The 18,114-nt window shown below is 42.0% G+C and overlaps 1 protein-coding gene across 1 annotated transcript in view; it reads right to left on the bottom strand.

The window, feature by feature from the left end:
* Positions 1-18,114, bottom strand: part of LOC120946925 (alpha-2-macroglobulin-like protein 1) — a 94,302-nt gene that overhangs the window by 65,876 nt on the left and 10,312 nt on the right. Inside the window, exons 5-6 of the mRNA XM_040361750.1 lie at positions 10,167-10,187; positions 6,235-6,388 (exon numbers count right to left, since the gene is read on the bottom strand). Of these exons, the coding sequence (XP_040217684.1) occupies positions 6,235-6,388; positions 10,167-10,187 (175 nt within the window). The remainder of the gene's footprint in view (positions 1-6,234; positions 6,389-10,166; positions 10,188-18,114) is intronic.

Genomic DNA, 18,114 nt, shown 5'->3' with positions numbered 1-18,114 from the left:
TTTATCCAATCAGAGTTTAGTATCATGTTAATTCATTTTGCCACAATACCCAGGATTCCTGGACACACCCAGGGGGATATACACTTCTCTGCTTCCCAGCCTCTGGTACTCAGAAAGTACTAAAATCCTTAATTCAGTATGAGAGTCAGGCATCCGCATTTTAGAAAGCAGAGGCCAACCATAAAGTATATTATTACAGCAGGGCTCAAAATTTCAAGTCCTGAGCTACTAGCCAGGCCTCAAGAGTTACTCGCCACCAGTTGCCCCACCCAATTCATACACTGCCCTGCGCCTAATTGCACCTGTAAACACACCCTCGTAGATTATCTCATGGAATGACAATGTTTTATGCAGCATCAAGTTACAAAATTAAATATTACCAACAACAACTTCAACAAAATGGGACAGGGCACTGGGGGCAGACCAGAGGGACAGGGCACTGGGGGCAGACCAGAGGGACAGGGCACTGGGGGCAGATCAGAGGGACAGGGCACTGGGGGCTGACCAGACCTTTTATTCAGGCTGGCAGAGAGGAGAGGAGCAGCAGCACAGCGGGAGGGAGTACAATCCAGCCCTGAGATCCACACAACTGCACAGCCATTGACACCATAGCACAGCGCACAGGACACATTGAGACCAGTCTGTTCAAAGTGCTCAGGCTAAACTGTTGGACACTTACATAGAGCACAAGGAGAAGAAAACTGCACAAACTAGAAGGCTGCGGCTCTCATGTCAGGGCAACTTTCAGTGAGCGCTGCACCGGAGTGGTAATTTTTGCAATCCTCCACCTCACTCATTACTTTCTGCTCTCCAGCTACATTGGTCGGGGCCCGGGGGAGGGGAGCAGGCTCAGAGAGGTCATACTGTTAGGTCCCATGGCTTAATGAGAATTGTAAGTAGAGCACCTGTGTACTGCTCTGCCTGTGCGCGGCTCACCAGACTACTTTTCCCGAGCATGCACCTTTCCTCTTCGGCCGCCAATCTCATCGGGACTCTAAGTGTAGGCACAGATTGGAGGGAGATTGGTCATGCAGCCCTGCCATCACTCGCCCCCAGCTTAAATCCACTCGCCAAATGCTAGTAGGCGAGTGGAAATTTTGAGGGCTGATTACAGTACACGGTTCCTTTAAACCATTTATTGTAAAAAAATCACCCAATAAAACATATTTTACAGCTATTGATACAATATTTTATTCATTGATTTATTTATTTTATTTAGTGATACAATATTTCATATCCTCTGTTTTTTCATATATTGCAGGGATATGCAATTAGTGGACCTCCAGCTGTTGCAGAACTACAAGTCCCATGAGGCACAGCAAGACTCTGACAGACACAAGCATGACACCCAGAGGCAGAGGCATGATGGGACTTGTAGTTTTGCAACAGCTGGAGGTCCGCTAATTGCATGTCCCCGTATTATAGGGATGCACCGATGCCATCCTTTTAACACCGAGCTCAGATACTTTTTTTTTTTTTTAAGCAATCGCTGATACCAATTACTGATACATATCGCCTAGGAAGAGTAGATGGAGGGGTGGTTTGGTGGGGGGGGGGGGGTTAGGGAGTTGGGTCAGGGCGAGAAGGAGGGTGAGGGCAAGGTGGAGCTAGAAGGGACTCTGGGAACACAAAGGACAGAGAGCAGCATCAATTTAGGTGCATTATAACTGCAATACACTCACAAGGTGACGTCATTAGTGCACACGAGTCTCTTGGTTTAAGACGAAGCGCTGGGAGTCACCAGCCCCCCCCCCCCCCCCGGACATCTGGCCACCGGACACACCAGCAGCTACCACCCAAGAGTAGAGCTGCAGAGGAGGATAAGGAAGTGCTGCCACGTGTGCCTGGTTGTGGGATGGAGAAGTACCAGGGCTCAAGTCCTGCGGGAACGCGTGGGAACGGAGTTCCTGCACTTTTTTCACAGCAGGAACTCCGTTCCCTTTGCAGGACTAAAGCAGCCAAGAGCAGCCGAGCCGCCCGAGCCGATCCTTCACTAAGCGGCGATGCCCAGCTCGAGTCACTGTGAGGGGCAGGCGAACCTTAGTAATCCTTTATGTTACTGACCGCTTCCTATATATGGATTCATCAGGTAGTGTGCGGGTATTCCGTCACTTCCTCGATGCCACAATGTCTCCTGGGAGCTTTTGTCATTGTTCCCAGGAGACATTGCGGAGGTCTGCCACGAGTTATCGCGGGATTTAGAAAGAACTTGCTTCTACCGAACTTACACTACCGATGAATCCATATACAGAAAGCGGCCAGTAACATAAAGGATTACTTTAAGGTACAGTGGATCGAAAAAAAAAAACATGCGGTTTAGTAATTATGCATATGAGCGTATCATTTTTTTTTTTTTTGGTGGGTGAGTGGATCTTGGGTGGGAGTTCCCACACTTTTTTCCCCAGGACTTGACCCCTGAGAAGTACTATGGTGGATTGGAAGATGTATGCTCTGCCTCCGGGTGTTAGCCTTGGTCTGAGCGAGTCAAAGAGCACTTTGACTGACACCTGAGTGTGGTATACACCCAAGGGTAAACTTGCCCTGTACAAGGCTGGAGGCTATGAGGTCTTGGGACTGATCTGGGGGAAGTGTTCTGGGTTGGCCACGCATCCGATGCCTTAGATCGTCTATGGACGCTAGGATCGGCCCTGCTCTGGAGCCTGGGCAACGCCTATGATGGACATCCCACTGGTCCAATGCCGGGACCACGGGACATGTGATGTCCATCATAGACACTGCAGACTCCAGAAGGCGGGAATTACAACGTGGCCGCCGAGCCACATCCCCACTCAGCGCTCGGGCAGGCGGCCCTCCTCTCCTCTCATCCCCTCACGGAATGACTGTCTGACGGGCCAGCCAAAAAAAAAAAAAGCCTGCGTCGCTTACCCCCCCCCCCCCCCCGCTTCTGGTCTTCGACCTCGGGCTGAAGCCCCTGTTTTTTTTGCCACCTAGCAACGCCCCTGGATGGCGGAGTCAGGAAAGCCTGCAAAGTGTGATGGTAGTGTCCGAGTGGGGGAGGTGATAACTGTGGCCATTAAGGGAGGCAATTCAAATGTGCCAAATAAAGCCAGCACCACAAACACCTATCTCCCGGCTGAAGAATGCTCTACTATATCCAACTCGGATATCCCATCCCATCTCTGAACCCTTTTCAGATGTTTTATCATGGACTGGGAAGTGGACTGACAGTGATGATGAGTAGTTGTGTGATTTGGAGGAGGATGACATTGTCTCTTTGCCAGCGGCTAGTGTCAAAGTTGAATTGTCTGCCAGTGCAGCTCCCATCTTTTGCATTGATAAGTCCTTTGAGGAGGATAACTGGGCAAGATGGATTCCTAAAGCTGCATTGAACAAACCGATCCCGTTGATTAAGTCTGATTGCAAGCCAGATATTGTTGCCGGATACCCAGTTCAACGTGCACCAGATGCACGAGTCCTAGCTGGGTATAGAGACCCTAAAACACTGCCTAGGCTGTCTAAGACACAACTCAACTTGATTCTCAACAACACCTCGTCCCCAGCTTCTTGCTTGGGGCCCCCAAATTCCTTCAAATGGCCCTGACTTTACCGCATGTTCTTGTGGGTGACGGGGACCAGCCCCGCACTGTATAGAGAGGAGACTTTGTTGTTTAGTTTAGCGCCGGACGGCAAGGATTTAATTTACTGTTTTATTTATTTTTAATTGCAAACCTCCTTGAAATAAACCTGGCATCCGCCAAATTTTAAAGAAAAGTGCCTGTTTGTGGACTGCCCTTCAGAAAAGGTGATCCCCACAAGCTTATCTCCCACAGTGGATAAAAAATGTTAAACTTTTATGTCTCTTACTACTGTATATAATAGATAGATAGATAGATAGATAGATAGATAGATAGATAGATAGATAGATAGATAGATAGATAGATAGATAGATAGGAGAAAAGGCTACTGTTTTTTTTCCTTAACTGTTTGGGTGGCACACCCCACATAACATTGTATATATGGTCTGTTATTTATCTACCCTTGTGTGAAATGCCACTTGCACATGTATATGTGTATGTTATGTATATTTACTTCATGTGATACGCCACATGTATTGTTATTATTGTTCCTTTCCCATTTCCCCACCCATCCCAGTTTTTGCCAGGATATTCACTCTCAGGCTTGAAGGTTCAAATTATTTTCTGCAAACTCCGAGACGTAGTTTTCCTAGGCAGGTGGAGGATGTAGCACCCTGAAGTTTAGGCAGGGTTGCTATCAAATTTAGTTGCCAGGCGATAGTTGCCTTGGCCAATTGTTAGGAGATCAATTGATTTCCCCCTAATTCTGGAATTGCTGCACTCTCTTCTGTTACCAGGTGGCCTGGTAGCTGGTGACATTGGATAAGACAAGGACAGATTATGACTGAATGGGGTGTCCCAGTCAATTGGTAGGTGTTTCTTTAAACCCCTTGGCCTGCTGGGAGAGCCTATTTATTTGGGTGGAGTTAGATGATCGAGGTTCTGTGCCACCTGGACGGCTGTCTGGGTGGACGTGTGTTATGCTGCCCCAGGCTGCTAGGCCGGAAGCCTGAGGTCTATCCCGGGGGGCATCTGAATGCTAGGCTGTCTGAGGGCCTATCCAGAAGCAGGAGAGCAGCGCAGGTTTTGGACTGCAGGCTTGTATCCAACCAGAAGTAGCGGTTCAGCCAGACGGGGAACCAGCTGTGGTCGGAGGTAGAAGGGGAAGCTGTCGCACTAAGGCACTATTCACCTTGTTACCAGAGACCACTGTGAGTAGTGAGCAGAGGACAGTACCAGAGCAGACTTCTCATCAGCCAGGGACGGTGAAGAAGTGGGAAAACCTCACCGCACAGTGCTATGAGGAGGCGATTTGTTTTACTTTCATACTACCGCAGTAGTATACTAACGCAGAAAGATTATTTTTGTAATGTAAGCGGATATTATTAAATTTTACTTGGCATTAGCTGTATTACGCCATGGTGTCTCCTTTATGCTCTGAGTACCGTGACCTGTCAATCTTGGATTGAGGTAAATAGTAGCACCTTATTGGTTTTGTTTTTGGAATATGCTGGATTATTATAATATATTGTGCTTCTGCTTTGGCCTGCAGAATTGGTGTCGTTCAATACTCCTGAAGAAGAGTAGTTTTTTTTCGTGAAATTCGTTGAGTCAGACCTCCACCCTTTTGCCAAGACATACAGATACTACCCAGTACAGATAGGCATGAATTGGGAAAGTTCTTTAACAATGAGACAATGTATTAATTTTGAGAAATATACGTTTTATTTACCTTTTAAATTAACTGCAATATGAATAAAAGGAAATGTCAATTTACAATAAAGATTGTGCTGGGTACCTTAAAAGTCCATCTTCTCTCTAGGTTATATGTTCTACATTATAATTGGGGATTAAACCAATATTTTTCATTGCTATGACTGCCAAAATTGATAAAGTCTGAGCACCATACATAGACCCTGTGTCACCCCACTGGGGCATAGAATTGATATACATTGTTTCTCTGATTCATTTTCTATGGACGTTTATATTTAGTTCACATGCTGCCATCTAGTGACCTTTTGTGGTAATGCACTTGTTTTTTCATGTCTTTTCCCTGATGTTATGACACACTTTCTTTATATGTAATGCTCCATCCTTTCTTCCTGAGATTGCACTTCCTGTGTCATGGATGCAGCCAACAGGCCACATTTAGCAGGACACTGCAGTATTCTGCAGTGTAAGCTACAGACAATATCATCTTTTGACCTCATAAATACCACAATCTATTCATCTACTGTATCCTGTCATCTGCTGTAACCTGATGTTCGGAATAAAACACCTCTGTGGATGGAAATGGTATTGGTGAGTTCAAGCTATCTGATGAGGATTGTCCTCAGTAATTATATCTGCTTATACAGGCCAGGCATAGAGGCCAGGCATAGAGGTCAACAATCGGAGTCAGAATAGACCCTGTTTTGAAGAAGCAACATGTATCAATACAGGTTTTGTATACTGTACTTGCATATGTGTAGTTGTACTTTTAACAAAAACTTAAATCAATTATTAGGTAACATTAAGGGTGTCTTTGTAACAAAAATTACTTTTTATATAGGCCAACATTTTTATGATGTAAATAATATATATTATGGTATGTACGAATTAATGAATCTATCTATATGCGATCCCAGATGTTGCATATAAAGTCCCATTTCCCCTTATAAAAATTTGAAGCCCAATATATAAAATACAAATCCCTCACCGTTTTTTGACACTTGGAACTCTTGGCGAGCTTTGGGAGCAATGATCGTATAGGTTCCCAGCTGTGACTCTGTATCCAGTGGAAGGGAAAGATCGATCATGCCTTTATCGGGTATTATGTTTAACCACTGGCCAATGCGATTCTGGTTTGGATCCTTAAAAGAGAAACAAAGCACCATGCACACAGTTACCCCTTTATCTTATACATAGGACATAATAAAGACAAAAGAAACAGTAATTGAAGCCCAAAGTGTGCTGATAAAGGCGAAGTACACTCATTACATGCTATCAGGCTATTTACCAGTGGTAATTTTTTTTAGCTACAACAAACTTGCAGTGTGTATTGCAGATCCCTTAACAGCAAATGGAAGCAACAAAGTAATTAAGAACATAGTACACCTATTGGTACAAATTTGGAATATATATGCACTAATTTTAATAAAATTAAACAAGGTTATTTATTAAATGTTTGCATTGAAGTCTGAAGAGTATTGCAACTGTGATCAGTGCATCATGTTGCAATGCACAGGCTCCTTCAATGTTTACATCTTAGCCCCTGTTAAAGGGGTGGCGGAAATAAGTAATGGACTTCAAATATGGTGATGTTGCAGGAGGGGGGCAGATGCAGTGTTAAAGGGGTTGTAAAAGTACACCCCCCCCCTAAATAGCTTCTTTTGCCTTAGTGCAATCCTCCTTCACTTACCTCATCTTTTGATTTTAAATGTCCTTATTTCTTCTGAGAAATGCTCACTTCCTGTTCGTCTGTCTGTAACTCCACACAGTAATGCAAGGCTTTCTCCCTGGTGTGGAGAAAGCCTCTTGAGGGGGTGAGCTGGAGTGTCAGGACGCCCACTAACACACAGCTCCTTTCTCTAATTGCAAAGTAGAGAGTGTCCTGACACTCCTACTCGCCCCCCTCCCCCCTCAAGAGGCTTTCTCCACACCAAGGAGAAAGCCTCGCATTACGGTGTGTAGTTACAGAAGAACAGGAAGTGAGGATTTCTCAGAAGAAATAAGGACATTCAAAAGCAAAATCGAAGGATGAGGTAAGTGAAGGAGGACTGCACTAAGGTAAAGGAAGCTATTTAGGGGGGGAAAAAATTACCTTTACAACCCCTTTAATTTCAATGATGAAAATATTTTCATCATAATTTTCTTCAGCAGCATGTTTCCAGTGACAAAAACAAAACAAAAACTACTCAGAATTTTCATCAATTTGCCGAAAACTATGACGAAAATCAATAATTTATTTGGCCAATGAATGAAAATGGCAGCTTTGCCTATAAAGCTCATGAGTGTTGCCCCTCCTAGCAAAATAGGTACCATTACAGGCCTCCTCAAACCGTCATAGAGCACTGTGTACATTACAGGCCTCCTCAGACCGTCTAGAGCACTGTGTACATTACAGGCCTCCTTAGACTGTCCAGAGCACTGTGTCCATTACAAATACCTCCCAACTTTTTGGAATGGGAACAAAGGACGCCTTTTATCAAGTATGTAGGCATAGAACACACCCCCTGCCACACCCCATTAAAGGAGAATTGTACAAAAAACAAAGGTTAAGCCCACAATTGCTTGTCCAGAGCACTATGTACATTTCAGGCCTCATCAGACCGTTCAGAGTACTGTGTGCATTACAGGCCTCTTCAGACCATCCAGAGCACTCACTGCGCATTACAGACCTCCTGTAGTTTATTTAAACCTTAATACCATATATAACGTGTTATTATTATTTTTTTTTCCTCCAGGAGTATATAATGAGTTGGGAAATTCTAGAGAAATGCTTAAATAATGCATTACAAATTTAACTAAACCCATTTGATTTAAAATGATTTTAGTTGACTAAAACGTACTGCAGATTTTAGACTAAAATACAACCAAAAACTAATACAATTCAGATGACTAAAATACAACTAAAAATAAAATGCCATTTTAGTCAAAAGACTATGACTAAAACTAAATTTAAATTTGACATAAAAAATAACACTAGAAAGTGTGCCCTCGTCTTCTTTGTTTATTTGTATGTATGTAATTTGAAGACTTTCCCAATCTTGTGAGGAGCAGCACTAAAGGCAGGAAGAGGTGTTTTATTACTCTTTAGGATTCCAATGCCCAAACTAGGGATTTTTGGTGTAAGCAATTTATGGACATGAACTGGTTCTTCTGATGGACCTGAACTTTGTTTATATTCTCTTAATAACCTTTTTACAGTCACAATCATTTTTTTCTTTGCATTAATAAGAGCCCATTCACACAGGGGCAACACGTGAGGCGATTAAGTTCGCATTTGTTGCGCTATACAAGTTACTCACTTACTCACGACTTCTAGCACGACTTTGGGAGTTAACTTGGACACGACTTGAGTATGAATCGTCAGGCAACTTACAAGGCAACTTCAAGTTGCCTCCAGGACAGTACAAGGCAACTTAAAGTCTCCTCCAGGACAGTAGGCTTTGCAGTGGCCAATCAAACAACAATCAGCTCTGTGGGAGGGAGGGGGGAGGAAGGGGTTTGCCTGAGAAATGTATGTTATCTTCCTGTATTGTTGCTTTAGTTAAGACAGTGATCCGACTTCTGAGGCGACTTCCATTGAAATCAATGGGTACAAGTTGCCTACAAGTTGCCTAGAAGTCAGATTGAAGTAGTACAGGAACCTTTTCTGAAGTCAGAGCGACTTCAGTAGTGTGTATTAAGACGGCTCTATTCACTTCCATTGATTTTCTCAACCACACGACTTGGGACGACTTGTCGGTGGACCTCCGCTTTAATGCATTCTATGCATCAAGATAAAAGACCTGCTGTGTGCAGCAGCCCCCCCCCCCCCGCAAACACTTACCTGAGCCCCATCTCGATTCAGCAATGTTGCACAAGAGAGTCGCCTGTCCGGGACTCTTTCTCCTCATTGGCTGAGACAGCAGGGAAACGCTATTTGCCCTCTCTGCTGTCATCCAAAGTCAGTGAGCCAATGAGGAGAGAGAAAGGGTGGGTCCGGGCCGTGGCTCTGTGCTTGAATGGACACAGGGAGCTGTGACTCGGCTCGGGTGCCCCATAGAAAGCTGCTTGCTGTGGGGACACTCAACAGGAGTGAGGGGCCAGGACGCCAAGGAGGGACCAGTGAAAAGGAGAATTGAGGCTTCTCTTTACAAACCATTACACAGAGCAGGTAAGTAGTTTGTTAGTTTAAAAAAAAAACAAAAAAAAAAACAAGACTTTAGTATCACTTTAAGTGCCTTTGCAGGCCATGCCGGCGAAGTTCAATCTGGTTTGAATTTGAATATGTGAGTGTTCAAACAGATAACTACATCTAAAAAAGGTTGGGTTTAAATAATGTATGTATGAGCAACATTGGAGTTAATGTACACTGGGCAGTCAGATAACCATTAAAGTACAACATGCTTTCAATATGTTCTTGCGTTTCCTTTATTAACATTCACATTGACTTGTAAATAGGGATGGGTTTGGGTGTCCTCAAACTTATTTCTAGCCAAACTCGTGCTCTTTTTTTTTATTCCAATGAGCTGTGGACCAGATCATTGCTGCCACCCAGCATACCTTTTTGTGTATGTGACCTGCGGGGTGGGATTAATGGAGCCTGCAGCGCATTGGTGTAAAAAAAAAAAAAGTGTAGAGATTGGCTAAAGATGAGTTCAAATAGATATGAGTTCAGAGGATGCCCAAGCTCAACTCTACATTGTAAACTAAAAGACAGCAGTTCAGAACCTGCCAAACAAAACAGGACGCATTCATCAAGATGTACAGCCTGGCAACCATAGCAAATGCAAGCGAACATTACTCCATAAAATCCAAAATTCAAATATTGCATTGCAAGTTCTTCCAAAATACTTTACAAATACATTTTAAAAGCAAATAGCACACTTGTACTCAAGCCCTTAAAGATAGGAACATGCGGAAGACAGAGGTTTTGTTACTAACCTGTATCTCCACTAGGGGGCACTACAGAGACACAAAGGAAAGATAATTACACAGTTTAGAGTTCAAAACAAAACAAAAAAAATAAAACTTTATACTAACATTTCACCTTTATGCTTAATTGTTTTATTGTCTAGATCAGGGGTCTCCAAACTGCGGCCCGAGATGTGGCCCTTTGCTAGCTTTTATGCGGCCCTTGGGGCACTATTCCTCCAACTGATATGAGGCACTATTCCTTCCACTGACACCAACAAGGGGGTACTATTTCTTCTACTGATATCTATGATGGGATACTATTACTCCTACTGATAGGGGCCCTACTCCTCCTCCTACTGACCACCAACCCTGAGGCCACATTTATTCTTACTTGTGCTGGGCCCGAGACATTTTTTGCACCCACTGGCCACAATCCGACCCTTTCTAAAATCTGAGGGACAATAAAGTGGCCCTTTGTTTGAAAAGTTTGGAGACCCCTGGTCTAGATGCTATGAATATAAATGACAGTCCAATCCTTTTTTTTTAAACATATACTGTATGTTCCTTTACATCACTTGCATGCACAGACATTCTAGTTCATTGATTCTTTTTTTTGGTGATTTGGTGATTATGTTTATTTTTTCTAAGTTTCAAGTTGTAGCGCTACTCCTGCAGGGGAGGCTTGGTAAACTGAGTTTTCTGTTCTTTGCCTCGACTTTGTAAATGATCTCAGACCTTCTAACATACCGGGTTAAGCTAAAAGGATATTGCATCCCTACAGTGGGGATCGAAAGTTTGGGCAACCCAGGTAAAAATTTGTATTAATGTGCATAATGAAGCCAAGGAAAGATTGAAAAATCTCCAAAAGGCATCAAATTACAGATTAGACATTCTTATAATATGTCAAAAAAAGTTTTTATTTTCATCATTTACACTTTCAAAATTACAGAAAACAAAAAAATGGTGTCTGCAAAAGTTTGGGCACCCTGCAGAGTTAATGTCTTGTACTGCCCCCTTTGGCAAGTATCACAGCTTGTAAATGCTTTTTGTAGCCAGCCAAGTCTTTCAATTCTTGTTTGAGGTATCTTTGCCCATTCTTCCTTACAAAAGTTTTCCAGTTCTTTGAGATTTCTGGGCTGTCTGTCACGCACTGCTCTTTTAAGGTCTATCCATAGATTTTCAATTATGTTGAAGTCAGGACAATGTGAAGGCCATGCCAATCACCTACGCCTCTTGATGTAATCCCCCGTGGATTTTGAGGGGTGTCTGAAATTTGATTGAATCCATTTTTCCTTCTACTCGTGAAATGTTCCCTGTGCCACTGGCTGCAATACAACCCCAAAGAATGATTGATCCACCCCCAGGCTTAATAGTTGGACAGAGGTTCTTTTCATTAAATTCTGTGCCCTTTCTTCTCCAAACGTACCTTTCATCATTCCGGCCAAAAAGTTCTATTTTAACCTCATCGGTCCACAGAACTTGTTTCCAAAATGCATCAGGCTTGTCTATATGTTCATTTGCAAAGTTCAAACGCTGATTTTTGTGGTGAGGACGTAGAAGAGGTTTTCTTCTGATGACTCTTCCATGAAGATCATATTTGTACAAGTATCTCTTTATAGTGGAATAGTGTACCACAACTCCAGTGTCTGCCAGATCTTTCTGGAGGAATCGTGAAGTCAAACGTGGGTTTTGAATTGCTTTTCTCACAATCCTGCTGTTCTGTCTGATATTTTTTTTGGTCTTCCAGATCTTGCTTTAACTTCCACTGTTCCTGATGACTGCCATTTAGCAGTAGACCTCCTCTGTAAATCTAAAGTGGTAACCTGTAAAGGCTTTTAAAAATTTAAAGTAGTTTGTCGCCGCTGCACGTTTGGTATCCATGTACTTGGCCTAAGATTGGCCTAGATTAGCCTAGTGAGGAGTAAAATCAATAATTTACGCCCTTAGAAATCCTGAAGGCAGTGATTGGTTTTCGGGGTCCCGTACGTGGCTAGGCTCCCAAAAAGTCCCACATATGTGGTATCCCCGTACTCAGGAGAAACAGCAGAATGTATTTTGGGGTGGAATTCCAGATTTACTCATGGCATGTTTGAGCAATATATAATTAAGTGACAACATGCAAAAAAATTATAATTTAATATTCAATGGGCTCAAAATGCCTCTCAGCAATTTCCTTGGGATGTCCAATTTCCAAAATGGGGTCATTTGGGGGCTGTTTGTACTTCCCTGCCATTTTAGCACCTCAAGAAATGAGATAGGAAGTCAAAAACTAAAAGCTGTGTAAATTCCAGAAAATGTACCCTAGTTTGTAACTTTTGCGCAAACCAATAAATATACGCTTATTGACATTTTTTTTTTACCAAAGACATGTGGCTAAATACATTTTGTTGACTAAAATTGAGTTTATTTTCTACAGTAGAAAATATTATTTTTCTTCAAGATTTTCCGTCTTTTTCCGTTTATATCGCAAAAAATAAAAATCACAGAGGCAATCAAATACCATACAAAGAAAGCTCTATTTGTGGGGAAAAAGGGATGCACATTTTGTTTGGGTACAACACTGCTTGACCACGCAATTACCAGTTAAATAAGTGCCAATTAAAGTCCTCTGGTCTTTAGGCAGCCAATTGATCCAGGGCTGAAGTGGTCAAAAGGTGAAACTAATATATGAGATATAGATTATACTCCTTAATAAAATTCCTATTAAAATCAGGAAGCTGAGCAGAGCCTGAATGGCTCCCAGGCTAGGGGTAAAACACAGACGGTTACCCCTTGCTCCTCCCCCTTATCAAAAACAGCAAAATGAGCAGCAAAAACATCAGCAAAGTTACCTTTAATTGAAAAACCTCCTCAAGTCACTGGAAAACCAGTGGAAACTCAAAACATAATGCAAAAAGAAGTAGAGCAACCCTCCTTTGTTAAAGATATAATGGAAGCAATTAAAAAAAAGCAGTGATGCTCTTACATTAAAAATAGATGCCTTAGCAGTAGACGTCAATATAATGAGACACGAGTTTGATAAAGTACAGCAAAGAACTGCAGCGATGGAAACCCGGGTCTTAAAAATAGAAGAAAAACAAAAAACGGACAAAGGAGAATGGCATACAATGAAAAAACAAATTAAGACACTCCACGAAAGGGCAGTTGACACAGAAAGTCGATTAAGAAGGAACACCGTGCGGATTTTAGGACTACCGGAGCGAGTAGAAGGGGATAACCCAGTGGAGTTTTCAGAAAAATTATTAACGGACACTTTGGGCCTGATAAAAAGATCCCCAACTGTTGTAATAGAAAGAGCACATAGGATCTCTTTTCGTATCTCCAAACCAGGAGAGTTTCCGAGACCCTTTCTGCTGCGTCTACTGAATTTTAGAGACAGAAATCAAATTCTATCAGCAACCAGGATAAAGGGGGACATACAATTTGAAAACGTGAGGCTGCTGTTTTTTCCAGATTATCCTCCAGAAATACAGGAACGAAGAAGAGCCTATACAGATGTTCGAAAAAGGCTTAGAGAAAGGGGGCTGAAATATAGTCTTTTATACACCAGTAAACTAAGGGTGAATGATGAGACACAAATACGATTTTTTGAAACGCCAGCTAATATCTAGCAGAGAGGCTAGATATTAGATAACAACTCCCTTTTTTTACGAGGGGGTAAAGTTTTTTTTTCTTTTTCCTGTCCTTTTGTCTTCCTCTCTTTTCCTTTTCTCTTACAATGTGTTATAAAAGGACTGTTATGAAGGGATCTCTAACAGAGTTCTAAGAGAATGTTGAAGGGTCTTTTTTTTTTGCAAGGTGTTATAAAAAATTAATTATCGATGAAGGTATCATTAAGAGATCTCAAAGAGAATGCTGAGGAGAATTTATTTTTTGCTATATATATATATATATATATATATATATATATATATATATATATATATATATATATATATTTTATATATTTTTCGGGGGGGGATGGGAGGATGGGAGGTTTCACTTGAGATAATAACACTGGTAGAATGACTTTATGTGGAATATGGCACTATAAATGACACGTGGTAATATATCATCTGTAGATGTTGGATGATTCATAAAAAAGGTGGGAGGGGGGGATAAAAAAAAAGAAAGGGAAGGGGGAGGAGAGTGAAGAAAAAGGGGGAAAAAAAGAGAAAGAGAAAAATATATATATTTTTTGGGGGGATGAGAAATGAGAGTAATAAGTAATGAAAGTCAAAAACAGCACTAGAACAATGGTTGCATGTGTGATAAGACACTATGAAAGGAAACGTGGTAATAGATTATACGGAGTAAGGTAAAAGGGTAGTTAATTTGTAAATATGAAGAGTGGGGGTGGGAGGGGAGTGAGGGGGGGGGTTGTGGGATGGGCCTTTTTTTTTTCTTTTTTCTTTTTCAGGGAAGACCCTAAATAAAATATTGGAATGATAGATGGTAGGGGGAGGGAAGGGAGGGGAGAGGGAAAAAGGGTTACCATATTTTCCGGCGTATAAGACGACTTTCTGGATGCAAAAAAATGCATCCAAAGTCGGGGGTCGTCTTATACGCCGGGGACGGTCTCCGTGCTGCGAGCGTCAATGATTTAAAAGATGCTCCTTCTCCTCAGAGTGTCCTGTGATAGGCGGACCACAAATCTTCCCAGCAGCGCCTCTGTTCTGTGTTCCTCCTATCACAGATGCCTTCTCATCCTCGGACGAGATGAGAAGACGTCTGTGATAGGTGGAACACAGAACAGAGGCGCTGCTGGGAAAATTTGTGTTCCGCCTATCACAGGACAGTCTTAGGAGAAGGCGCGGCTTTCAAATCATTGACGCTCGCAGCACGGAGACTGTCGCGGCCTGGTAGTCGATTCAAAAAAACGTGAGTGATTGCACTGTTCGCATAGTGGGGGGCAAGTTCAGGCACAGTGGGGGGGGGCAAGTTCAGGCACAGTGGGGGGGGCAAGTTCAGGCACAGTGGGTGGCAAGTTCTTCGGGCACAGTGAGGGGCAAGTGATGGCACAGTGAGGGGCAAGTGATGGAACAGTGAGGGGCAATTGATGGCACAGTGAGGGGCAAGTGATGGCACAGTGAGGGGCAAGTGATGGCACAGTGAGGGGCAAGTGATGGCACAGTGAGGGCAAGTGATGGCACAGTGGGGGCATGTAATGTAATGGCACAGTGAGGCATGTAATGTAATGGCACAGTGAGATTTGAAAAAGCCTGTTTCTGTCAGCGGTTCTGGCTACCCCTCAGCTTCCAGAAAGACTAGTAGGAAGGGTGTAGTCTTATATGACGAGTATATCCCAAAACCAACATTTTTCCTGGAAAATTGGGGGGCCTTATACGCCCAGTCGTCTTATACGCCGAAAAATACGGTATATGGAATTTATTCGTCCTTGGTAAACTGGGGAAATATTAACATTAAGATTACAGCCATTATTAAAAACTATTATAGATTCAGATCAGACAGGATTTATGCCACAGAGATCGACAGATGTAAATCTACGTAGATCATTTACAAACATACATGCCCCATCACAATTGTGAAGGAACAAGAACGGTGGCCTCCCTAGATATAGAGAAGGCCTTTGATACGATTGAATGGCCTTTTTTAATGGGAGGTACTTAGAAGAATGGGGTTTCCAGTAACGTTTATTAAATGGGTACAAACAATATATAGAAAACCTATATCAGCGGTTAAACTAGGGGGGAAACTGTGATCCTTTTTTCAGCTGCACAGAGGCACAAGACAGGGCTGCCCTCTCTCTCCGGCACTTTTTTGCAGTAGCAATAGAGCCAGTGGCAGAGGCTCTGAGGACCTCACAAGACATCCAGGGACTTCAAGTAGGGGGACTGGAGGAGAGGGTAGCCCTGTATGCCGATGATATGCTGCTATTTCTAAAGGATGCAGGTCAATCATTGAAGGGAGCTCTGGAGCTACTGAATGTCTTCTCAGGTTTTAAAGGACTTAAAGTGAACTGGGATAAATCACTGGTATTTGCTATTGATCAAGAAGTGCAGGATACAACGACCCCAAACCTTCCACTGAGATGGGTAACAGAATTTAAATATTTGGGCATAATAGTATCACGCCAGGCTGAGGAATTTAAAAATTGAATTTAGACCCAGTGCTGCAGGAATATAAGAAAAAATTAAAGATATGGGAGACGCTTCCTCTGTCTCTTCTGGGATGTATACATTTAATAAAAATGAAGATCCTTCCCAGGTTGCTATATTTGTTTAGAAATTCACCACAATGGTTACCAAAAAGGTTTTTTTATACAGCTGCATGGTATTTTGTCCTCATTTATATGGCAAAATAAAATAGCTAGAATAAAATTAAAAACACTCATGCATCCAGTGGAACAGGGGGGGTTAGCATTTCCAGACCTATATCAATATTATCTTGCAGCTCAGTTGGTGACAGTGGGGAGATGGTTGAATCCAGATGGATATGATCCCTCTACAATGGTGGAGCCGGCAGTGGTCCAGTCTTTGGAGGCACTGCAGGCATTACCATTTTGTGGGCTAAAATGTAGGCGAGATTTAACCCCGTCAATGATAACAGTGAGGGCATGGAAAGTTGGTATAGCAAGAGAGAGTAATCCAAAAACAGATATATCCCCAAATACTCCATTATGGAGAAATCCTGAACTGGCACATTTATCTTCCATTCAGGACCCTAGAGCATGGACAAAATTTGAAGTAAAACAAATATCACAAGTAATACATGAGGGGAAAATATCCTCATTTGCAGATATGAGAGAAAATTGGAATGTGCCGGAGAATTATTTTTTTTAGACAAATGCAGATGGTTCATGCTCTGGTAGCCCAATTTCCTGATGGCATGCCGCAACTAATAGAAACAGGCTTAGAACAAATGGTGAGAAAGAGAAAGGAAAAAGGGATGATCTCAACTTTATACACCTATTTAGTAAAAACAGAATCATCAGATATGAATAAACTATATGAATGTTGGTTGAGAGATATCCCAAAAGTATCATCAGAAAATTAGGGGGAGGTATATAAATTTCCTTTTCAGATCTTAGTCTCAACTTCGAGACAAATTAATCCAATTTAAAATAACACATAGGAGTTATTTTACACTGTATAAGTTATTTAAAATATTTCCATCAAATCCTCAAAATTGTTGGAGATGTGCAGGTATTCCAGGAAACGTTATACATATATTCTGGACCTGCCTAAAGATAAGGTGGTTCTGGAGAGAGGTCTTGAGAGTTATTGATGAAGTGACATTAGTTCAACTTGACCTAGAGGCAGAGATCTGCCTGTTAGGACTAATAGAGGAAATCATGGCCCCTATAGAAAGAAGAATACAGGTGGGTCTGTTGCTCTTTTACGCAAGAAAGGCGATAGTGTTAAATTGGAAGTGAGCGGAAGCTCCCTCGGTGGCACAATGGAAAAACTTGATAAACAGTAATTTGTCATTATATAAAGAGACATATTATAATAGAGGAAATGGGGAAAAATATAGGAAAATATGGGCAAATTGGACAGAGAATGTGACAACGGCTTCAGGGTAGGGGGGCATGGAAGTGGGAGGGAACTACACCAATGGAAGAAAGGGATAAGAAAGGTAAATGGAAAGAAGATATAAATGTGAAGTATGTAATGGAATGTTTGTATTGATGTGATTTTAATAAGTTGATAAATGAAAATGAAAATATGAAATGTGAAATGTATGTTTGTATATAAGAAAGAAAAAGGAAAAACAATAAAGAGATTTATAAAAAAAAAATATATGAGATAGACTCATTACATGCAAAGCAATATTGTTCAAGCTGTGATTTGCCATAATTGTGATGATTATTGCTTATTACAGCTCATGAAAACCCCAAATTCACAATCTCAGAAAATTTGAATATTACATGCCTTTAATAAAACAAGGACTGTACAATATCGGACCTCTGAAAAGTATAAGCATGCATATGTACTCAGTACTTGGTTTGGACCCCTTTTGCAGCAATTACTGC

Source organism: Rana temporaria, chromosome 8 (assembly GCF_905171775.1).
Source record: "Rana temporaria chromosome 8, aRanTem1.1, whole genome shotgun sequence".
Lineage (NCBI taxonomy): Eukaryota > Metazoa > Chordata > Amphibia > Anura > Ranidae > Rana > Rana temporaria.
Note: the sequence above shows the minus strand (reverse complement) of the source record. Positions and strands in the feature narration are given on the sequence as shown.